This window comes from Gavialis gangeticus, unplaced genomic scaffold, assembly GCF_001723915.1.
Source record: "Gavialis gangeticus isolate Ggan-Ray unplaced genomic scaffold, GavGan_comp1, whole genome shotgun sequence".
Lineage (NCBI taxonomy): Eukaryota > Metazoa > Chordata > Crocodylia > Gavialidae > Gavialis > Gavialis gangeticus.
In genome coordinates, this window is record NW_017729029.1 from 56,111,070 (window position 1) to 56,135,828 (window position 24,759).

At 45.1% G+C, this 24,759-nt stretch overlaps 1 protein-coding gene across 4 annotated transcripts in view; it reads right to left on the reverse strand.

The window, feature by feature from the left end:
• Positions 1-24,759, reverse strand: part of MAMLD1 (mastermind like domain containing 1) — a 366,290-nt gene that overhangs the window by 12,250 nt on the left and 329,281 nt on the right. For all 4 annotated transcript variants that reach the window (XM_019521647.1, XM_019521648.1, XM_019521646.1 and 1 more), the window contains exon 2: positions 21,405-23,096. In XM_019521647.1, the coding sequence (XP_019377192.1) occupies positions 21,405-23,096 (1,692 nt within the window). The remainder of the gene's footprint in view (positions 1-21,404; positions 23,097-24,759) is intronic.

Below are 24,759 nucleotides of genomic sequence, written 5' to 3' on the forward strand. Positions count from 1 at the left end.
AATGATCTTCAGACGTGTCATGCAGAAATCCAAGCTAAAAACAAAATCGGGCATTTACATGGGATTTTTACTCCAACCATATCCGATTTGTCATCAGTTTTGGGGGCATCGCCTTCTGAAGAGACTGCCACTCCAGATTATTTATATATAAAAAAAGGAAAGAAACCACAGGGCAAATTAATTTACAAGTCTCGATCAGTTCAAATCAGAAGGCGACAGAGAGTAATTAAATCATAGGGGAGCATCAACGTTAGCTTTGGGGGTCACTTCTTCATTTCTAGCTCCTGATTGCATATATGCTAACAGCAACGGGCAGCAGGTCCAGAGTCTAATCTCCAGCTGGAGGCGTCCATCTCTGTATCTGGGAAATTCAGTTCTTGGCTCATGTAACAGATTCTAAGATGTGCTCTGATATGGGCAGGAACCGTGGTCACTAGTATAATTTTGATGCATTTTACCTGCGTGGCCTTTTACACCACAGAGCCCTGCCTACAAACACGTGCACGTTGCAGAGGCTTGATCTCAAAGTTTGGCCTGCAGTTACCTTGGCATGTAAGCTCCCCATTTCTGTGTACAAGCAAATCTGTACATGCAAATATCCCTTTGGACACACAAATGGGGGATTAGCTCATACAAATATATGCGCATGTAATGGCTGCGGACAGGTTTGAAAATCTGCCCACTGAAGTTGAACTATGCAAGGTCTGGGGGTTTTCAAATGGATTTAATTACTTATGTGCCATTCAAGCTCTTTGGGCAGTGGATCCTGTCTGCCTTAGGTGACCCTTGGCAATCCCAGGCCAAGACATTTGTCTTTTTTTTTTTTCTTTCTAAATCTAAGCACAGGGCTCACACTTCTCCTTATGTAAGCCCATCTTTGTGCTGCCCCCAAAGTGCTAAGGGGACTCAGAGCTGCCCAAATGATTCTGGTGTTTCAAAGCGATTTTGGTGCTTCAGAGCCTCCATCTCATGGCAAACCTGACAGATGCCTTGGAAAACAGCACAGGTGTGGGGAAGTCCTACCTGCCGCACTTGGCTCTTGTAACTGCCACATAAGGAATGAGTGGGGGAGCTTGCTCAGTTTGTGGTCATGGTGTGCTGCGCTCCAGCGCTCCACAGATAACTTACAGGCCCAGAGGGGATCATTAAAATTTGGCGTAGTTTAGAATAGCCGTGAGTTGGAACCAGCCACAGCTGGCCCCGGGATCCGAAAAGAAGGGATGAAGAGAGAAAACAGGGACAAAATTCATATGAAAAGGGGTCAGGCCTCATGCCAAAGATATGACGGGCAACTGCAGTGCATTGGGAATTTGAAGCTACAATCAATCAATCTGAGTATGTCCCTAGGCCCCGTTTCTGTAGCACCTCAGTGCCATACAGGTACACGTGCACACGATCTGGCCTTCCCTCATCCCTGTTCGGTAGGGAAGGATTATATTCTCGTGGGACAAACAGAAGTAACAGAGTGACTAAGTGACTCATTCAAGGTCAGAAAAGAAGCCTGTGGCAGGGTTGGGAAAGGACTCAGCCTACTGAGCCCTACTCCAGGAACCTTGGTTAACCATGACACCATCCTTCCTTCAGACGGTCTACAGAAAAAGGCAGCCGTGGAACAGATGCTGAGCAAACTCCCCGGATGCAAGATATTCCAGGATGGGGCAAGCCTGCCTAACCTCAGGCATTTGGCGTGCGACTCCAGCTTCTGGCCCCTTCATGGTCCACCCACAAAGTCTCAGGAGCTGCAGCAGTGTTGCTCTCATGGCTACAGCAGAAGGGTAGACTGAAAAGGCATAGGGCCTGCTTCAGGCTGACTACAAAGATGACTCAGTCGTGGTACCTCCCCATCCTCCAGGCTCACTCACAAGGCAAGAGAGCTCATTTTTCTGAGTCAGAAGTTAATTATCTGGGGTAAAATTTTCAGACACAGTCCAGCTATGACTGGAGCGCACACTGTGGCCAGCAGCTCTGCCCTCAGACATGCCGTGCTGCTCCTCAGCCCTAAGCAGATGCAGATGCAGATGGGCCAATTAAGGCAGGTGGGGGACAGTGCCAATTAGCCCAGCTGCAGCACCGCACAGCCACAACCACCAGGCTTCCAGCTGAGACAGCCAGCACAGATGAGTGGGTGCTTAAGGGAACAGGAAGTTTGCAGTCCAGATGTGGCCTAAGTGCCTTAGGCTCCCAGGTCCTATTTTCCAAAGTGATTTGGTCCTTCAGATGCTCCATCTCATGGGAAGTCTGTGGGACTCAAATTTAAATGCCTTGGAAAATTCTCCCCTTGGTATGCTGAGTTTTTATAGCTAGACAAGCAATCACTCAAGGGAGCTAGAAGGTGGGTGCTATTTCCAACTTCCATCCGAGTCAGGGCCACTTGCAAGCATTTCTTTCACAGAGCCCCAGAACGCCAGCGGTTAACTTCCCTTTGTTCACATCCAAATGATTAAGGTTAGAAGCTTGCATGGTGACATCATCATAGTTTAATCATGCTGGATAGGGTCCAAGGAGCCAAAATTATTGCTGACCCCGTGGTTACTGATCCGCTTTGCAAGTAGCTGATGTCTGCTCTCGCTTTATGAATTATTTAATGGGTTAAAGATTGGTCAGATCTTCTTTACGCAACATACGGCTGTGCAGCACGCAGGAGGACGTAAACATGCATTAACAAGGTTAAAGTCATATACTGTAACTACACTGTCTGTTTTCAGCTTGCAGCTTTATTGACTTAATCATACTGGCACTGTAGCCAACAAATCATTAAATCCATTCCATTCTTTTGCTGGTTACCAACCACAAAAACAGAGCCAGGCAAACACTAAGCAAATCTCAAGAGGAGGTGGGGGAGGGAGCGGGGGCGCGGGGCAGAGAGAGAACAGTGGGATCACTATGGAATTCTGGACTGTCCCTGGAAACACAAAGACGCCAAATCTGTCTTTATGGACAAAGTGGTTTCATGGTTTAAAGTGACACACTCATTTGTTCCTGTTTTGCAATGTTCAAAAAGAGGCAGGCTGAGCTTCTCACATCTGTAAGGGTTTGTGTGCGCGGGTGCACGCGTGTGTGTGCGCGTGCGTGCACACGGAGTCCTCCAGTCCTCTTCTGTAAACAACTACGAGGGTCGGGGAAGATAATATCTGTCCCGCAAGAGGTCTCAGAACTCTGTGCTGCTAATCTGCAGTGAAATGCAGGCATAATTAAGAGTTCAGCAAGAAAGACAAATACACTGTGCATTTAAATAAGTCCGGCCCGAGCAACTCCGACCACTGCAGGGAAAGGGAAGTGTTTTTGGTTTCAGACTAGAGGTAGTGATGAGTCCCTTCTGTCGGCAGCCAAAGACCTCTCTCATCAAGTGTGGGTGCCCCAGGCTAACCTCCCAGTACCACGCTCGGGCACAAACACAAGGGCTCCAAATGCTCAGAAGTCCAAAAGGCCTGGAAGTGCCACTGAAAATCAGCAGGAGAAGCAGGTGCTCGATACCAGGGTAAACTCAAGCTGCTGATGGAATGAGGAGTTCAATTTTAGGCATCTAGATTTGAAATCATAGAGCTTAAGTTTTTCCTTGGGTTTTGAAGTCACCAGACATTCATTTGCTAGTGCTCCCTTCCCAGCTGCTGGTGAGGTGGTACAAGGGTCCCCTCCATCACCCCAAACTATGAACACCTGTTTCTGACCTTAAGGAACTTTTGGCCTGTTGATGAATACAGATGCCCCCTTCTGCTGGAGCTTCTCTTATGCTTCACAAACATAATAATGAGACTATGGGTGATGGAGTCCAACAGGAAGCTCTCAGAAGCCTTTGGACAGTAAGGTGAATTTGCATTTTGCTTCCCGTCGAGAAGCCAGACTCAGCTGGTTTTTATAGGGTGCAAGAGGCTCCACAAAAGACTCTCTTGGGTTAGAATAACACAGATTAGGACGACACACCTACAACATCCCATCCAGGTGCATGAGAAGGGAAGGGCCAGCCACCTCCCTTCTGTTATACCCCAGCCCACTGGTTGGCCAGAGTCTGCTTAAAGAGCTGGTGCCGTCTCCTCTACTTTACTAGGCAAAGTCAATGAGGGGCAACCCCCAATGCCTGCTGCACTGCTCCAGCCTGTGCTCCTCTCACGAGATGAAGAATCATACTCCAAACAGCGACCAGCATGAAGGGTCGTTTTCTTAGTCATCAGCAGGCCTCCTCAGAGTCTGAGTCCCAACTTTGTCTCTTCTTGCTTACCAGACCATGCTGCTAGAACAAAGAGGGGCCAGTGGCTGAGTAATACACTGCAAGTGTAGTGTTCCCACCGTCTGAGTCAGCCAAAGTGCCAGCAGGGAACACTGGCCACATCATGGGCGCAGCCTATCCTAATTCGACCGAGGAGCAGCCACTGGCGCATAAGCAGAGAGGTTGTATAACTTGATTTTCCAATATAACATGTTACCAGTGCTACGACAGTTTTCCCACTTATTCCTCTCAACAAGCTGGTATGGTGGATCCTGCCGCTAAGTTACAGATGGAAAAACTGGGAGAAAGCAGGAAAATGACTTTCCAAAGCAACAGAGGAAGTCAGCACCCTACGTAGGCTGCTTCAACAGCTTGCCTCATTGTAATAATCCTTAATGTGAGATAGGGCAGTGCCTGAGCCATACGGGGGGAAGTGAGACATAAAGTTAAGTGGCTTGCCCTGAATCACACAGGAAGTCTGTGACAAAGCTGGAATCTGAATCCAGGTCTCAAGTCAGAGGTACTGGACAGTCCTGCTTCATGACTAGCACTTGCCACACAACTCCAAAATGACAGCATTTGCTCGCTCGTTGTCCACACGTACAGTCACTGAAATGGTGTCTGCAAGACTGGGTGCTGAACTTGAGTGCCTAGGTGAGAAGGGCTTGTGTCTTGAAGGCGTCTTCTCACTCACCTGCAAGCATCATCACAAGATGCAAACGCAGGGGAGACTGCAGTTGCCACGTTAATTAGCAGACAGCCTGTTCCAAAGGTAAATGACGGATGCAGTGATGTCTTACGAACGACGCATGCAGCCAGAAGTAACACACCGGCTGGGCTATTTATACTCCCTGATTCCAGAGCACTAAAATAGCATGGTTTTTATTTTTACATTTCAGGCAGATCCATGCTGCCAGATTTAAGCAGCTCAGTCCGGAGGTTGAACGTTGCAATGGCTTGTTGTTCCACTGGGGTGGTCATTGGCTGGAGCTGGGGACGCTCACCCGCATCCCACACATCTTTCACCAACTGGGAATGCAGTTGCACCTCTCCGTCAGCTAGTCTGTCTGTCCAACACGAGTGAGAACAGCGCGGGTGGGGAAAACAGCAGAGGGGCCCTCCTTCCTTTTTCCCCTTTCCACCTTCCCCTGGGATGGTGTGCCCAGGGCTCCCAGGCTGTTCCCAGGTATGCCCAAGCTCATCCAAAGGATACGAGTTGGCTTGATCTGAAACACCAAGGCACAGACTGCCTGGGCATGCAGGCATTTCTAAATGCACCGTCAGGGCAGAGCTGCCCGAAGGAACACAGCTACCAAGCCACATGCTGGGGCTGCTTTTATGAACAGGTGCTGGGAAGTCTCTGAAGGAGTTAATGGGTCCTAAAATAAAGCAGTCCCTACTGTTGGTTCATATGGCTTTAAGCCCCAAAGGTCAATACTTGGAGGTAGCCATACACACTAATTCTGTGCCCCTGAAGTCAGAGCTCTGCCCCAGGCTGCTCTCTGTGCTTTTGGCTTCCCAGTGCCAGAAGGACGGGTGCATCCAGGGCCCTTCTGTAGAGCAATTATAAAATCACCAGAGGAGGAGCCAGTCTTGTGCCTCCTGAGCTTAGGAAGGCTCTGAGAGCTGCAGCTTCAAACCCTAAATCATTAGGCGTTTTGTTTTAATTGTAGGGTTATTTTCAACCAGGAACTTGTTATTAACATAGGACAAAACACAGCCTACTTCACCTAGTCATTAAGGGGACTATTATATGATTTGAGATGCTCATGGATGGCCCCACTGGAGTTCCTTTGAGTTAGGCTGGAGACTGGCACATGAAGGAGCATGAAATGTGGGTCCCCTGTGCGACCTTTAGACAGCCAGGGGCTGGAGATGGCAGGAGGGAGGCAGAGGACCTGGACCACCCCAGACAGCGAGTGCCCTGCCCTGAACGGCCCTTGGCCCCAAGTGGATGCCTCCCCAAAGGAGCTGGCAGAGGGAAAGCTCAGCGGTTTGGGGAGAAACTGTAGTGGGGGAGAACGGCTCACTTTTTCACGAGGTGACACAAAGAGGGGATCGGCCCTGGATCTGGCCTGTGGTTATATAACCCAGCCTTGTGAAAATTCAGGATGAACAGGTTCGATTTTCATTCACAAGATCTTTATCTGCCTGAAGAGAGGTTTCCGATTTCACTAGCACTAATCAGGACGCCACAATGGATTTCCGGTCCCAGCAAGGAGGTGCAGAGCCATTGCAGCTCATGGAGCAGGTTTTGATTCCTCTTTCTCTCTGCCAGAGCAACCAGAGGCTGCAAGCCGAATAGATTTAAAAAAAAAAAAGTTGCAAAGTTGCCAATACAGCACTGTCCCTTCTTTCTCAATCAGTGTCCTTCCAGACCCAAATCCTCCTGACCCTCACAGCCTACAGCTGCTGGACCCCCTTGTTCCTCAAACCACCCAGGCCTGCTGCATGGCTGTGGAATAAGAGAACTGTAGTGAAATCTTGTGTTGGTGCCCACTTCAAGTTCTGGCTTCTGCTAAAACAGACGTTATAAAAATAAGCTCTCGGCAAGTATGTCTTACCCAAACAGATTAGCATGCCTTTAGATCCTGCTTGCTTCAAAGCTGCATGGGAATATATACATTGCACAATGGTCCTACTCTACTGATGTAGTCTTACTTCCTAGTGCCGACTCCAAGACACCGGAGGCCAAGTGACCTGGAGGAGGACATGCAGGTGACACTTGGGGTTACATCAGTGTAACAAGCTGAGAAGACAAACTGATAGCTGGTTAGAGTGACAGGGGAAAAGGCTCAACTGGCTGTACCCCAGGAGCATACGTGGCTTGGCTTCTAACCTCATCTCATGCTCTATCTCTGGCAACAAAGACCATAAGAATCAGTAGAACAGTAGGAAAAACAGACACTGGATTCCACAAGTCCGGGAATTAGAGACATCCACAAAGGCTGCCTCTGGCACTGGGTACCAGCTGCAAAACTGGATTAGCTTGGCATTGGTGGTGGAGGTGAACAGGGCCAGAACGGCAAGCTGCTGTGTGGATACCAGCAGAGCTATGGCCCTCTGAAATGCAGCACTCATCCTCCTAGGAGGATAACTGGAGCTCCATCACTAGGGCACTGTGCAGATCCTTACAAGCAAAAGCAGATGAAACTACAGCAACAGAAGCTGGTTCCTTGTGTAGGCAACAGGTTCAGGCATGACTGGTGTGATGAGAGACACTATTTTTAGGGGTTGCCTAATCAGACCTTGATGGCTTGATCCTGCAGATGTATGTAAACAGGTACTGCGCACCTGAGGAGTGACCCTCAAAGTCTGCTAGGGGGTCAGGGAGCACTTGATTACACTGAGAACATTTTAGGCTGATTTGAGCTAGAGCATCCAGCAAATAAGCTCCTAAATAAAACCCAGGTCAGAAATATCAAAATTTGGAGCTGAACTAGGCCTACTACACAGGAGGAAGTCATAGGGCCCTGGGGATGAAATCTCTCCTGAAAGCAGTACTAATAATTTCCTATGGTGCAGATCAAACTGTTCTTCTCACAGGGTCAGCTTCTGTGATGGACCCTGGAGCTCTTTTGGCTTCGTTGTCTCTGACTCCAGTTCACAGGATACCATTAGAAGGCTTGTGGCTGCCCATAGACTGACAACAGTGAAGGAAAGTGGATCCAGAAGGGTTGGAGATTGCTATTCATCTCCTCCTCCTGAGGAAGCTGCTGCAACGATGATCCTCCCAAAGAAAATTTGGCTTCCAACCTTCAAGGTCGCTGGCAAGGAGCATCACATTAAAGCAGGAATTTCCCCAAGGGTGACTCTTAGTCCTCTGGGAACACAGAAGAATCAGAGATAACGAGAAGTGAGAGCAAGCAATAGGACAGAGAGAACAGGAGGACAGCAACACCTGCCCATTTCTAATGGGAGAAGATCAGAACCCCATAGTCAAAGCAGCTTGGAGAAAGCAACCCTACAGATATTCAACTAAACTACACAGACGTGTTGAACTCCCATGCTTTGCACCCAGTCTAGCGTACACAACCTACACATATTGACCCCATTTTAGGTGCCCAACTTGAGACCCTTGACACAGACCTGTCTCCCAAGAAGCAGAATATCTCAGTACCTTCGAAACGGAGGCTTCCAGGAAAGGTCCTTCTCGAAGGCAGTGCCCAAGCAACCTCAGCCACCAGGCACTGCGGAGAGTCTTGCCTACAGGTTATAGCAGGGTGACGGACAATCACGCGCATACCCCACCAAGAATAAGCACCTAAAATTACTAGAGTTTTTTTTTTTTTTTTAACGTTTCTCCATTCCCTCCCAATTTGCTGCTGCTCTTCAGGATTTAAAAGCTGCTAAAAATTAGTAAAGCTAGTTTAGATGCTTCTTCCCCAACTTGGCAAGGTTTCCTCTCTTGCTAGAGGGGTGGTGGGCCTGGGTGGTCAGATGGGAAAAGGGGAAAAAGACACGGGGCGGGGGAGGGGAGAAGGAAAAAAAAAAAATGAACAGCTGCAAACCAATTAAGGCCGACTGCCTCACTGTCCAAGGCAGTCAGTCAATCTAATTCAGCTTGGTGCCTCTCTTCCTTCAGCTGTCTGGTGCCTGCCTAGGATTCAGGAAAGGGTCTGTCTGACTGCCCACTTTGTCTTGCAAGCCAAAGGGGCCCTTCCCAGCCATGATTTCCAAAGGAAAGAGCTTTTGGCTCACAGTGACTCTTCTCTTCTGAGAAAAACACGCACTGGATGTAGTGGCAGCAGCTTTATAACCCTCTCCTGCCCTTCCTCAGCAAACAACCCGAAGAGGAGTTGGAACAAGAAAATGACCTGCCTGGCTCCTCTGTTCAACACTTGTCTGGAAGCACGATGAATCAATTAGTGACTGATCATTATTATGGTAACTGTATCTTTCACAAGCAAGATTTGAGAGAGAGATAGAATGGGATGTTTTCTGCTCATTTCCTTCCCATCCTCCCAACTGCAAGCTACTGTTAAAAATGTAACGTACTGACGGCTGTAATATTTACAACATGTGCAGGAGTTTCTCAGATGTTTTCTCTATATAAAAGGTGTGGAAGAACGGTGCTACAAGAGGATGCAGTTTAATGGGGTTAGAAACACATGCAGGGTATTTGTAGGTCACCTAATTTTTTGTGGGCCTAATACAGTGAATTACTATGTTACAGCTATGGCACAAAGGGGCTCCTCACAGCCGTGCCGGGAGATTCTTATTCCCATATTACTTGGGAACGTGGACTGCAGGCAAAGAAAGTCCAGCTTGGAAACTTTTAGCGTAGTGGTCAGATTCAGTTTTTTAAATGCCTACTCCCAGTTAGAAGGAAAAAGCAGGCTTTGTCAAGAGAAGACGGTACAGAATAACCTCACAGTAACTTAGACAGCAGTGGTTTAATTCCCTCAAATGTTTTCTCTTGAGAGAGAGAGAGAGAGATGCCAAAGATTTGTACTCCAGAGGCAAGATCTTCTTTACAACGGCATGTGCACACCGCGATTGTTTCAGAAGCCTCCGCAACGTTCACACTTTTAATTAAACAAGACAAGAAATCACACTGCAAGTTTAGTCACTGTCCATAAATATTTGTGTATTTAAAATGTCTGCAAAATCTGGGGAGATTCCAGCAAATGAAAGCTGAAAGTTTTGCATACCGGCACAAAGGTGGTATGCGCACGCTTAACCCATTGAGATCACCTACAGACTTTGTTTCATGTAGGGACTCTCGTTCTGGACACAGGTCATTTTTAAATTAAGACACTGGGCCCTTTGGCTGCATATCACAAATGAAGCCACCAGGCTGAGCAGGTTGCGAAATGGATTCCCCCCATTCCCATGCAAAACATTTGACAAAAACTAATTTAGATTTAAAAAAAAAATGCCAAGACTGTCATTAAAAAACCCCAAAATGGAAAATTCAGTTTCAAATAGATTATAGAGAACTTGGGATTAATAATGGAAACACATTTTTCCTTAACAAATATTTGAGAGAAAAAAAAAACTTTATCTGGCTCTACTCACAAATTTTCAGACCTTTAGTTAGTACACCGCGATGCCGTATCACTTTCTGTTTCTGCTAATCTTAAGTGCTCTTAAATCAGTAAATAAATAATATTAAAATCGGAAAATGGAACGCCATTCACATTTCAGCTGCAACTGTTCACTTCAATGCTATCAGCGTCCCCATTTGGAGTTCAGGATGTATCCATCTATAGTTGTGAACTGCCCAACACATTTTGGAGGGCTGTATAATAATAAATAATCACGACACCAAAGCCCACACTATTTGTGGAGATTTCAGAATTCCCACCGACGTTAACATGGAGTTCGGGTTCGTGAAGTCTGCAAGATCAGGAACGAACGTGCAAAAGGAAACCCAGGTATATAGACTTGGCATTTCTTCTTTAAGACATAGCCTAAAATCCAGAATGGATGCAATTGAGAGAACACACACAGCACTACTTCCTAACAGCAGGTATTGTTACTAAACTCCGAGATTTTTAAATTGCTTCAGAAATCCAAGAACATTTCACAGTGCTGGGACTTTAGCTTGAAGCAGACATTAAAACCAATTGCATCTTTAAACTGAGTCATTTTACTGTAAAGCTTTCACCAGAGATTTCAAGGGGTTTACAATTTTCTTCCCTAAGTACATTAAAACAATTTCCTTCCCACTTGGAGGAGCTGTAATAATTCAGGTATAGATGTAGAAGGGGGGAAAAAAGCACAGTTCTTATGTTAAAAACAACAAACTCCCCAAAAACAGAATACAGAACTGTCATTATTTACTCCACGTTCTCCTAAGCCACCGTTTTGCTCTTAGGTTTGTACATCTTCCACAATGGAATAAATGAGATCCAGGCAGACACACGTCTCAAACCGACACAGATAACAACACCGCCTCCTAATATTCTAGCAGAACTGTAGATCCTGGAGAAACGTTCTCATTCCCAATCTCAGCTGAAGCAGCCTGGATGCTTGGTCAGTCCATGGTTACTGCTCTGCATTCAGCATTGCCCCTGGTGAGTGTGGGGCTGGAAAATGTTCTTTTGCCAGTAAGTGGAGAAGGAAAAATACAGCAGGAACAGCTTAAATCCAGATCTGAATGAGCTCAGCAGGGAATCTAAACAGTCAAGTCAATTGCCAGAATCTGCACTTTTCAACCTCATTCTGCTTCTTTGATCAGAATGAATTTTGAGCTACAGCGATTAATAGAGTAACAGAGGAAGTCACAGGACATCTCTTGGGAAAACAGACCAAAAAAAAAAAAAAAAAGTAACTCATCCTCATTATGAAATTTTTTTGTTAAAAAACCCCATTTTTCCCAAAAAAAAAAAAAAAAAAGTAACTCATCCTCATTATGCAATTATTCTGTTAAAAAACCCCATGTTTCCACATAGAAAACAAAAGGGAGCAGTTTCAAAAGGGGCATGTGCTGATTTAACAAAGAATGGAGCAGAAAAAGGGGTGTGGAAAATAAAAAGAACAGATTTAAGATCATTCCTTGTTTAAACAACCCCTTTCAGCAATGACAGAGGGAAGAGAGCCTATCCAAATATAAGTGGCTTGTAAATTACACTTCAATCCAGACAGAGCAAGAGCACGTGCTTAATAATGCGCTGCTCGAGAGGAAATACGAGAGTGAAACGCATTCAGTATCCAAGGGGAGACTTCCAGCAGGCCCCCGTCTTTAAGTACCAATTGAAATTAACTTCTTTGTGTTGGGAATATTAGAGTTGTCCCAGGATAGTATGTCCTAATCTCTCTGGAAAGGGAAGGAAAAGATCAACATTAGAAGGCTGAAATTCCAAAAAGAGCCTTCTACGGGTTTCTTCTTGTCACCGCCGTGCACGGAATAGCAGATGGTTTAGGTTTTTTGTTTATTTCCTTGCAAGGGGCAGGTTTTGCTTCTGCTACTCCTGATCTCCCATAAAAACCATGCCCCAATGGAGATCAAGTAACCAGTGTAACAGACACTGATGTGAATGTGCTCCACATTGAGGAAACCCAAAGATCAGAGCTATTAAATTGGTGTGGAACAGGGGCAGTTAATTCCAATGCGAGTTGGAGCTGCAGTCCCATGCAACGTCCAAGTTCTCTGTCAAAAACAGCCACATGCCATTTCCCAGCTCTCTCCCTGCTCCTATGCCAACTTCTTTCCCCCATGTTTACCTGTCCTATCAGAGTACGCCTTGATCCCAGAGACTTGCATATGGGATTAACCTCACACATACAAGAAGGATGACCCTCAAAGTGTAGAGTTAAGCATGTGCACTACTCTTTCAGGACTAGGGCCTCTGACTAAATTATCCAGGTGGGATGTCTGCACAGAGCTGTCTGCAACATGAACTCCCACTCTTGTCCTGGTCTTCTGGGGGAATGTAATAACAGTATTCCTCATAGGTGTGCATCACCTTGCCTTATGTTCAGGTTTGCCTCTGGACCACCCTGGCTTTGGGGATCTCGCTGTCATCTTTGGTAACGTTGCAGCAGAAACTTTACATGGTGCGTGAATATACACATGCTTTGAATTAATAGCAATAAATGCTGGAGCAGTTTGAGATGGAGTAAACTACTCTCAGGCACATCTACACCTGTGCCTGGGATAGCAGCAATTTGACCTGGGGAAGAGCAGTTTACATCAGGGCTGCTCCTGCCCTGCTCTGCCCTGGGCAGCAGCGTTGGGTAACAGAGGAGCTGGCTGGGGCATGAGTGCCAAAAGTGCAGAGCTGTGTGGTTAGGCAGCAGGCAAGTGTCTGGCCCCCTGCTGACTGGGCACAGTTTACACCCACAGTCAGCACCTACATGTGTATTTAATCGCAGTTAATTACTCCACCATAAGATAGCACTGTCCCTGACAGTGCTATCTTACAGTGGTGTTAATTAGTTTACTGAGGCCCAATACTGTGGCACATGTACAAGGTGACACTTTACTCTGAAGCCAGTTAGTCTACTCCGCAGTAAAGTGCACATGTAGATGCAGCCTGTGATGATGAGTTTCTATGGATAATACTGCTTATGCTGAAGAGATTCATTTTCTACCTCTTTTTATTGGGGGCTTAAATGGTAGGACAAGGCTGACTTTTACCCCCAACAACCAGAAGGGTTTCTGAGAATGACATCATGAAATTATAACATTCTCTCTAAATCCAGCATAAAAAAATTAGACTTCAGAACGTGCATGTAACGGAGTGATTAGCCTTCAAAGCCTTAAGAGACGGCTACATTCCCACCGACTTTCTACCAATGATTACAGAGTGATACTTGAAAAAGCCCTAAGCGCTTACTACAGAAACACTGCAAAGTCAAAAGCAGCAGGCTGATATGCTACTTAAATGGGACTAGTTTTTGAAGACTGCTTGTAACAGTGTTTCACTTTCAACCCTTAATGTTAACAGCTTTGAAGGGACTGCTCCTAATTTGTTTTTAAGACCCATTACCTTCTTCTCTAAGCTGTCTTCAAGCAACACCATTTGTTCTAGAAGCATATTTGCCATACAGAGCAGATCCGTAATGGCAGTTAATTTGCACCATTTTGCTTGCTCCTGTATTAATCAGAAAACTGTGAATCATCCCAGTGTTTCCAGACTCACAGATGCATGAGAGAACCAATGAAACTAGTTCAGTTTCTCTCTCCATTCAGGCCCAGAGACAATATCAGTTCCTGTTTACAGCCACGTCTTTGTTTTCCCCCACCCACACAGTGAAATTTCTCCAAAATGCCCAGAGAAAAAGACAAGACACTGAGTTCATTTTACCAGGAAAGTTATTTCTAGGTACTGCGCTTGAAACACAACGTGTTTGCACTTTTATTTTTTGTGTGCTACTTTGCTCAGGCAGAAAACTACAGAAGTAGCCTACCCACAAGGATAAAATAGCCAACTGTATTTCCCCCGGCCTCCAAACTGTTGAATAATTGCTCGATTAATGTCTGATGGCAATTAGAAGGATTTTTCCCTTTACTGTTACATTGGTTTTTTACCCTTAACTCAAATGATTTCTGCCTTGTAAAATACACACACAGTTTTTGAATACTGTACGATGGTAAGACCAGAGACATGAGATACAAATCAAGTCTTCAAAATATCTTGACAAACGATTTTTATGATGCAAGTGTTTGCTGCTTTGTTAATGTCAAGTCAAGTTAGGTCTCAAGTTTGGCTGCTAAAACTCCTTCTACAAATGCAGCCAAAACAGAAGCAAGATATGTGGAAGTCAAAAGAAGTTTTCAGTGTCAAAAGCACCCAAAACAGGGCCCTTGGAAAATATTCACTTGCCGTCAGTCAGGAATATATTCTGCAATTCACAAGCCAAGAAAGCGCTACGGCTGCATGGCCTTCTACACGGGGATACAAGTTGGGTCCGCTGTTTTTAGTATTCTTGTATAAAAATGATGCTCAGGCAAACCGTGACATCATAATGGGAAAGCTCTCCCATTGTTGCCACTGACAACTCAAAATCCTCAGCGTTTATAGTTTCTTAGCCTGCAAAGACCCAGGGCAGGGAGGGGGAAAGGGGGAACCCCAACCAGCGAAGACTTTTGTTCAGCCCTTTGGATGCTTTTTGTGCCAATGAAAATCAAGGGAGTTAATTTTTGAAATCCTAGCTGGTAGTTAGGGCCTGATCAGGCAAATTAGGATAACTTTACTCAAGCCTGTGGCAATCCAACTCAATGGGGCAGCTGGGAGGGAGGCTGTGCTGCCAGGTTTAGAGGATTTTCATCTGCAAGAGCCTTTTTATGGTAAGATCTTTTTCAAATGCACCACGGGCCAAATTCTGATTCCCCCACTCCCTTTGGGTAACTCCTTACTGGAGGGGCAGCCCCAGTAAAGCCGTACAGCCGGCTACTGCCCAGTGCGAGGGAATGGTGGACAGGGTGGTCTCACGCTAAGTCAGACACACGCTCCTTAGCACAATCATATGACTTTCCTGATACATTTGCAGTGCAGGCTTTTCTTCTTTTCTACGACTATTAAAGAAAAAAGGAAACAAGAGTCTGTTACTTAAAGCAACACAGGGACACACTTAAAAACCACAAAAACAAGATTTTTTTCAGAATTAAGGCGGAGAGCGTGAGGTGGTGGCACACTCTCCTCAGCTCACTGTCCCTAAGGTCTAGGACCACTTGCAGCGTGTCCCGTGATGTGCTGCCGTTCCTAGTGACCAGGAAGTTAATTAAAGGAAGAGCATCAGGCTGAAATTCCAGGCTTATTTGGGGGTTTTTTGGTACATAAACATGCCTTCTCTTGCTTTCCCTTTCATCTCCACCAAGCATTTTAATCAGTGTGTATGAATATGCATACATCACCTTCTTGTCTGTACCCTGTTCTTTAAAACCAATTTTTGGCCTCGTGTTTTCTTCCCGGATAGATTTTTAGTCCTGCACCGTGAGTGAATATGCTAGTTTATTTCTGTGGGGTTGCTCATATCGTAAGAGCTGAACTGTTGGCCTGGACTGTTTCCATCTTGTTAAGAATAAATTTAAGGCAGTGAAAGCATGATGGACTAGGGAAAGTGTTTCACCTCTGACACAGCATCTTTGCAATGCTCCGAAGACATAAGGGTGGTGATGACAGGGACGGGGATTGTAAATGAAATACCAACGGCTCAAGTCAATTTACAACAGGAGGTGGGTTATTACTGCTTCCCTGCCAATTATTCCTCTGAGGTTGATGCACTATGAAGAGCTTTTAGGTATCTCCAGCTCTACAAACTCGCTTTTAGCAGAACATATAGATGGCTGAACTAGAAGATCTGATGCATGCATAGAGCAGAGCTACTGGAAACCTCAATACCTTCTTAACACATCCCAAAATATGGGCTGAAGAAGCTCAAAGGCTGAGATTTAAATCACAGAGATCCATTATACCAGGGGGTTACACATTCAGATCCAGAATCAGAGAGTAGAAGAAACAAATGAAGGAAAATACCATACTAATGTCAAAAAGTCAGCTATGAATTAGAAGTCCCCTGTGTAATTTAATAGTTAAAGCCTACGTTTTGAAGTTATTATGTGACCAAACTCACCAGAGCTTTTTCAGCATTAACTCCTGCTTCTAAAACGTATTTAAACGTTATTTACTGGGGGGGCGGAGGGGGGGGCAGAGACAGTGACCACTCTATAACACTTTCGTGCTGGCTCCTTTGAGACTCTGTTGAAAGAAGGGGGGGAAGTTCTCTGCAACTTGGAGAAAAACAGTTCCAATTGCACAAATAAATATAAAAGCAGAAATGACCAGTCAAGAAGATGTTTTCACATCTGTGGGGAAAGATGTGGAGAGGTCAAACTCCAGGTTCAGACTTATTGCTTTCTGTAATCCTGATTCATCACCGGCATTCTTTATTCGCCTATTCAAAGGCACTTAATTAGCTGAAGGGCTTGTTGCTTTGCCTTCAAAAGCTCTCCACTCCCTCGAAGGCCTCAGCTCTGGCATTGTGCTAGCACTACCCTTTGAAATCAAATCTGTTTTTCTTCTGCGCGGTGTTAGTAAAAGAGCAATATTTTACAAACTTTTCTAACAACAGTCCCTCCTTCCCTCCCCCCCCATGAAAAAAAAGAAAAATAGAGAAGGGATAAGGAGAATACCAAGCCTCTTGCAAAGTGCACTGAAGATAAGTCTGAGATTTTAAAAGAAAAAAGTAGACAGAAGTAACCAATAAAATCTGGCCAGAATTTTTGATTTAATAAACAGGAGATTATTAATGTATGAAAATAGATGTATTCTCCAAGTCAGGCAAGTTTTCACACAACGCCCAGGAAATCCTGCTTAAAACCCTGTGCTTTCCCCTGAAGTCACAACAGGATTGGGTCTACTTAGCTTCAATTCCCCCCACTCTCCACTGCCTCTCAGAATTAGTTATCCATTTCTATCACAGCAGATGAGTATAAAATGCTACCGCGCCAGAATAGTATCATTTTACACCCGCTGTGCTCTGACTTTCTGCCACTGCAAATGATTTCACATGTTTCAAGGCAATGAAGAACTAGGCACATAGTGTTAACATGTTTATATCCACATAGATAATAGCCATAGCCTGTATCACATTATGGTATTTAACTGGGCACAAGGGTCAGTTTGCACTTATGATTACCAAATTCTCCTTCAGATTTCTTTCTAGATGTAGAGCACTTGTATTCAGAAACAACAAGAAAAAAATTAGTTTAAATGTACAAAGAAAAAAAATATAAAAATCTAGCTTGGGTTTTGGTTTTTCTATGCAACCTCTAATTTACTCTGCCAACTCAGATACAGTATTACTAGCTTTCACCACAGTTAAAGAAACATTGTCAAGTCCCTTTGTCAGTGTATTTTTTCATTCTTTAGCATCCTCTTCACTCTCCTGCCATTCGCCATGTACTGCTCAATAGCAACATACAGCCTATTAATAATATCACTGTCCCCCTAGTTCTGCCCCTCTCTAGTTTTTCCCTCCTACAACTTTCGGCAACAGAGCCGAGGCCAAAATACCTTTTGTTGACTGCTCTGTGCACAACTCTGTGCTGGGTGTCAACAGGAATGTGCAGAGCTCTAAGTATAGCCGGCTCGGTCGCTGGAGACAAGTGGTGCACAGAAACGTGGAGCACATCACACCCAAAAGATGGCAATGTATTATTTATGCCCTCCACAAAACAAGCTGCAAACCGATCTTTTGCTCTTAATCATATTTACACAATCCAAATGATGCTCCCCCACCAGATTACAGAAGTCACATTTTGCTTTTCAAAGCCTGGAAGCGCCCCAATCCACTCGTTTCATCGCAACTGGAATGCGACTGCTGTAACTACAGGCTCACTTGTCCCATCTCTCCTCTTTTGGAGACCTTAGGTTCCACTTCAAGGACGCAGCTCTTCTCCCATTGACAGGAATCCAAGACAACTTCCCTGAAATAGTGACATGTTAACAGTGTAACCAACAGGCTGTGGAGTTTTGATTGGACAGAACTCCAGATTTGCACACCCAAACTGCATTTATGCATGCAAAGCAAGGAGATGTCCAACCATGCGGTCTGCCTGGTCAAATCTCTCGTGCACCCAGCTTTCTATATGCTGATGCCAGGAAGACAGGCAGCCAAAAACACATCTGTGGCACACTGCATACTTTTGGAGACCCCTTTTGATTCTTTGGCACCTAAGGCCCGTCCTGTTATTGTGGCTGTTAGAATCCAGACCTTCTTGTGTCATTTCACTCTGCGAGTTGTAAGTATGAAACGAGCCAAATGAAAACTTGATAGTAGGCACAGACTAAGGCTAGCAGTGCCCAGCTCTACAGTATCACACAATGCAAACTGTCAGTGGCTAAATCAATATCTGTCAATGCTCTACAAAAAAAGACAGTGCTTCAGATGTGCAAAGATTAGACATTATCAGATTTACCAGTTTTCCAGGCGATATGGGATTCTGGAAAAAGACTGGACTAAACTGCAAAAATATAATGTTTAGTACAAAAACCTTTGACACGGTACAAGACGGGTGGGTTACTCCACCTTGGGAATGCAGAGCTGTCTTTTCAGCATGCGCTAAAACAGCAACAGAAAAGACTCGCTCTCTGGGTTTGTGTCACAGCAGCTGCTCCCTTCCCCATGTCGCTCTGCCTGCTACAAGGATCAGATTTCATGCTTTATTGTTCACCCTCCAACTGGACACCGTCCACATTCTTCTCCTCCACAAAGCTGCACCTCTCACTCCAAAGCAGAGAGCGCTGGGTCTTCTTAGAGATTTCAGTCACATTTACAAACACGCACATACATGCAGAAAGTGGATGACTTTTAAAAACCAAACAATGTCCCTGGTACAGTGTGAACTTCCTTGTGAGCAGGGATAGAAATGGAGTCTTCCCTCAACAGTTACAAGTTTTCAAGAAGCAGAAGTTGCCACCCCCGGACCCTACATTTCTGAATCTTTAACTTTTGAAATAATCTAAAGCTGTTTGAAAAGTCTGATTCGCTGCGAGCCTTGATGGAGTAGGAACAGGAATGAAATATAAAAGACCCCGATTCTACTCCCAGTTCCACTGCTTAAGTCAAAAACGTCCCCAGGTTATGCAGGACTGAAGCTGGTACAAGCGAGATGAGGTGTAAAATCTCAACCGCCGTGCCTTTCGACCCAACGGTGCAACCAGTTGTTAGCAAATCAGACTGAATATAACATTCCAAGAAATGCAGTAAATATTCTTGAAGCCTGAAGCTTCCTGTATCTAGAACATTTTCCAAAGCTTTCTTATAATTTTGCACCGGTTACCATTTTTTTCCTGGAAAAAAAGATGATCTGCTTTTTCCGTAAGAAACTGTGGTAACGTTATGAAACTTTGATACATGTTCTGATGCCGAGCACTCGCCATCTTTCATAGGCAGCTTAACAGGCTATAAAATCTGGAGCAGCAGTGTCATTTACTGTATAATTAATGTAATAAGTTTTAGCTTGTAAAATCAGTGAGGCTCCGTGCGCTTACCTAAGTGGTCTGAAACTGAAATACTTGCTCGTCACTGGTAATTACTGCTTCGACTCTCCTTGATCTTTACCGATAGTCCCCAAATTACACCCTCTCTCTGGCTGGAGGCGAAGGCCAGAGGTACAGCATAGGCCGGGCAGATGGAAAGTTCCCTGAAGGGGAGCTGTTTCCACCCGTGAAAGAGACTCTGCAGAGTGGTTCTCAGCAATCCAACAAGGGTGGGACAACTCCACCCCGTCACGGGGAGGGGGCGCAGGGAAAAGATACACCATCTTAGACAGCAATGCAACCTAGGACTAGTCCCACTAAAGACAATGCTTGAAAGTTAGGCACATGCTTAAGTGCTTTGCTGACTCAGGGCCTTGCAGTCCCTAAACAACCCCTCAAGTGCTCTGTGCCCACATGTCTATGGCCAGCTATGCAGCAGTGAGGTGCAGCCTTCCCTACCAGCCAATTTTTAAGTAGCTGCCTCATAATAAGGGACTATTGAGCACAGGTCATTTGGAAACAAAGGTGAGTCACCCCTGAAATGGCACCCTGGAAATAAGCCAGAGGCAGTTACCATTAAGAAGCTGACATTTACCAACATTTACCTTTTTCTTATTCTTAGCAAAGGAACAGGCTGCAGTAGCTAAGAAACCACAGTGTGGGAGCTGGCATTTTAAAAACTCTACAGCAAAGAAGAATGAAGCAGCCCAGGATTCTGTCCTTTATTCCCCAATCTTCTGAGGACAGCCCAAGAAAACCACAGATATTAGCCTTTTACAGGCATTAAAGATCCTAACCCGTGGCGACATGATGGGACTCCATGCCACTTAGTGGCAAGAATCACATGTGCACAACACAGTCGCCATGCAGATTCTACTGCCAGAGTTTTGCTTCTGGCTAGCAATGCATTTTCCTGTGGCTGAGAGGTTGCTTTTTAATCTCTATTTTGAAAGGTTTTTCAGCACCTAAGATACAGATGTTTTTCCCTCACTCCCGAGTCTGTACAACAAATGCCACCCCTTAAGTTCTCCCTTTAAGGGCCTGTTGTCCCAATGACTCTCTCTCCAGCAGAATGGCAGTAGATGCAACTCCTCCTATCTCCCAATGGGAGTTATTCAAGGGACCAAATGGCATTCCCCCCACACTAGCCGTGTTCCCAGGTTTATCCACATGCGTGATTCCAAGGCAGGGCATGGCACACAGCCAATGCAGGTCATTTCTGGTGAGTGCTGGCAAAAGGGATTTCAAGACTGCCTTTTTGCTAGTCAAATTATGCTTCATCTGATCTGCTGAACATACTCTGGCTGTATTTTCATCCCTCCTGTTTCTACCTGGCTTCAGAGGTATAACATGGAGCTGGATTCGGTTCTGCATATTAAAAAAATACCCATTTAAAAAAATAAATGGCAATGACAGATAATGGAAAATCCATCAAGGGAACACATCTCGGCTACTAACAAAATAAGCTAAAAGGCTATGCTTAAAAAGAACCAATTTGTGTGGCTTGAGACACTCCTTGTGTAATAGTGTGAAGTTATCTGCACAGTGAGAGGAAACAACTGGGGAGGCATGTGATGGAATCACATTGCATTTTAGTTGCAAAAATAAATCAGAATTACTCTGAAGGACCCCAGGATGCTGTTATCAAGTTATCTATGCATGTACCCAAAAGACTTAGGGACACTATAGATGAAATGCTAAAGTTAGGCAAACAAACCACAATCAGCGTTTTCCCATAACCCTGTAATATAGAGGGGTCTCACCTGTCTGGGTTGAGATGGCAGCGTAGGCTGCATTGGTCTCTGCAAGCGAGGCGGCTGCATGAGTTGTCGAAGTTGCTGCTGGATAAACTGTGAGTTGCTTGCCTGCTGCAGAGCCTGCTGCGTGGTTGGAGCTTGCTGCTGCTGTTGCTGGAGATAGTGTATGAGGGACTGCTGCCCCTGCCCTGCAGTCATGGGGGGCATCTTTTGAGCCGTTGACTCAGATGTAAAATGAGACAGTGGTTTGGTGTTATTGAAAGAAAATTGGTCTTGGCTGACCGGATTCTCACTCACCAGTCCCGGCTGCAAGCCATTGGATGGCTGCTGCATAATGAGGTTCATGTTTTTGGTCTGGCTGGTTGTCATCGATTTGAAAAGCGGGTTCTGCATGCTGGGGGAATTGCTAGGGGGTGTGATGTTGGGGATTAACGTGCTCTGCGGACTAAAGGGTTGCTGGTGGAGAGCCGGGCTTGACAATTTTTCTGGCCTGTACGGTGGGGAGGGTCCCGTGCTCGTGGAGGCCATGCTAGAAACCAAGTTGTTCGGTGGACTCTTAATATTGTTGGCAGGGATGCTGGTGGAAGTCATGCCAGGCAGCATGGAGCTCTGAGGGCTGAAAGGCTGCTGATTAAGAGCTGGGCTGGAGAGCTTCTCAGACCCATATTGAGGGGAGGGTCCACTAGATGGGTTGCTATTGGAAGCCATGTTTGAAAGCAGAGTGTTTTGAGGACTCTGAATGCTGTTTCCTGGTAAACTATTAGAGGTCATGCCAGAGACCATGACATTTTGAGGGCTGAAAGGTTGATGGTGAGGGGATGATCCTGGCCTGTATGGTGGAGAAAGTCCTGGAGGGGACATGGTTGGCCAGCTGGGAGCCTGTGGCTTAGGTGTAGATACTTGCTTGCTTGCTGCCAGCTGCTTTAGCTGTTGCGCATGCCAGTTAGAGCCAGGCATGTTGGACAAAGGTACTGGGAGGATCGACGGCGGCTGATTCTTATTCTGTGCTGCTGTAGAGATGGGCGATGCAGCCGCTTTATTTGGAGGAGGAACAGGATAATTTGCCCCAGCGGACGAAGGCCTCATCTGGGGGGATCCTCCACTGGTTGGATTGCAACCTGGAGAAAAGTCTTTGTTAGTAACATGGTTCTCCAGGTGAGACGTCTGGGGAGAGGGCTTTGGAGTGGTGCTTATGCTCGGCTGCGAGTGACTCAGGCTTAGCGGCTCCTCAGGTTTGCTTCCCAAGATCTTCTCAAGGTCCAGGTCATTTGGAGACGGATCGGGCATTTTTGTCAGCTCTTCCAACAGGTCCTGCAGCTCCTGGTCCACAGACTGCATGCTGCTTCCTTTCTCGTCATAGTGAACGATATTATTTTGTCCACCTATTGACCCTTTCTGACCTATCTCGGTGTTGGGTGGTACGGAAAATGGAGAACCAATGCCACTGCCATTCATGTGATTGTTTTCAAGTAGCACTGGATGACCAGCCACTCCTAGAGAAGGAGCGCCGTGATTGGTGGAGAATGGAGAGTTCTGCATATCTGGACATGGCACGTTGGGATTGGTGCCTTGGCCCATGGAAAGAGTTACATCATCAAGGCAGAGTCTCTTATTGTCACTTGGGAATATGACATCAGGCACGCCACTGGAGGCAGGAGAGCTATCATCTTCCAGTTTTCTCTTAATGGATCCCTGTAACTGCAAGAAAAGAAGCTATTATTGACCTTTTAATAACACATCCTACAGCTGCAAAGTGCAAACCTGAGACACTGAGAAACCTTAGTTTAAAACAAAACATTAACCCATCAGAACCCTTTCAGCCAGGATTTCAGCACGTGCAACTTTACTGAAGTCAGAGTCAGGCAAAGACTAGACCTGACATGCTGGTCTTCAAACAGATGTTAAAGCTGTAGAATACTGGCTGTCTTTGTGAACAATAATAAGAGGGGTTTTTCCCTTTTTTGCACAGTTTCTGGTACCATTTCAATTAGGACTTTATACTCCCTGCATAACAAACATGCCGACATTTTTATGGAAAAAAAAATTTAGTCTAAACAACAGCAGATTTGAATAAATCATAGAATAAAGTTGGGTGACCCATTGCCAATGATTGATATTAAATTTAGACCTGAGACAGCTAAACTATTTTACATTTTTCATACACAGGGCATCTGAAATAATTGGCATACCGTCTAAACAAAGCAAAACAAAAAACCATCTCAGCTACCCAAATAGATTTTCAGCTTCCAAGCTCTTTAAGCACGAATGTTTCAGCCTTCACAAAGCACCTAAAAATCTCATTTTTGTTTGTTCTTATGAATCAGCAACAGTATAGGCTTTGTTCAGTTGAAGGATTGCAACTCATTGACAAAAACTGATGTGTTTTCAAATATAATAAAGGCATAGATAACTTGTGTTCCTCACTAAATGGGTGAATCACAAATCCAGAAATCTTTAAGAAAAAAAAAAAAAAAATCACTATTTTTTTTTACTGTATGTAAAGGTAGTTAAACTGAAAACAATGATTCCAACATGCACTCAACAAGATATGCCAATCTTTTCTAAATATAATTATCTGTAGTTCTCATTTTAATAACCATGACCTGTGTGTCATAGGATTAATCAGACATTAATGCTGCTGCTTCAAGTTAAGGGCATTAAAATTATGTTCTTATTTATCAGTAGGGAGAGACTGCATTTAGAAAATTACCTAAATACCAACAGGCAAATCAGAGGGGGTCATTATATCCCCTTTAATGTGTTTAGGATAAAACAAACACTTGTACGCTTCTCCTAAGCTTGGCCTCCAATTAAAATTTTTTCCAACTTTGCCAGTTAGGAGTGTGGAAAACAAAAATATCACCCCCCCACAACAGATGTGGCTTTGCTGGCAGTAGCCTAGTGAATCTCCAGTTACAATGGAAAACAGCCCTTCTTTGGGCTAGCCTATGGGGTAGCCTATTCAAGTCAGGAAACTAGTATAAAAACTTGCCATTATAAGCTGTCCCTCCACTAGAAGGGTTTGCTGGTATAGATATACTTACGTAGTTTTTTGCAGACCCTTTCTAGTGTAGATAGTATTCACTTCTGTAGCTCGTAATCTATACAGCTTCTCCCACTGTCCCTAATACTCAATTTCCAATGTGTGCAGAGAGCAATGGCAGATAAAGCCTCTACACCAGCTCCTTTCCTTTTGGGAGAGATTTGTGGTTATTTAAAAGATCCCATGGCACGTTTGCAAGAATAAAGGCACTCAGCCAAGTGCTCTGACCTAAACCAGGTTTATCAACTAATTCACCTACTGTGCTGTAGCTTACAATGTCTTATTTGCATTCTGCTGGCCCCTGGGGAGCCCGAGATC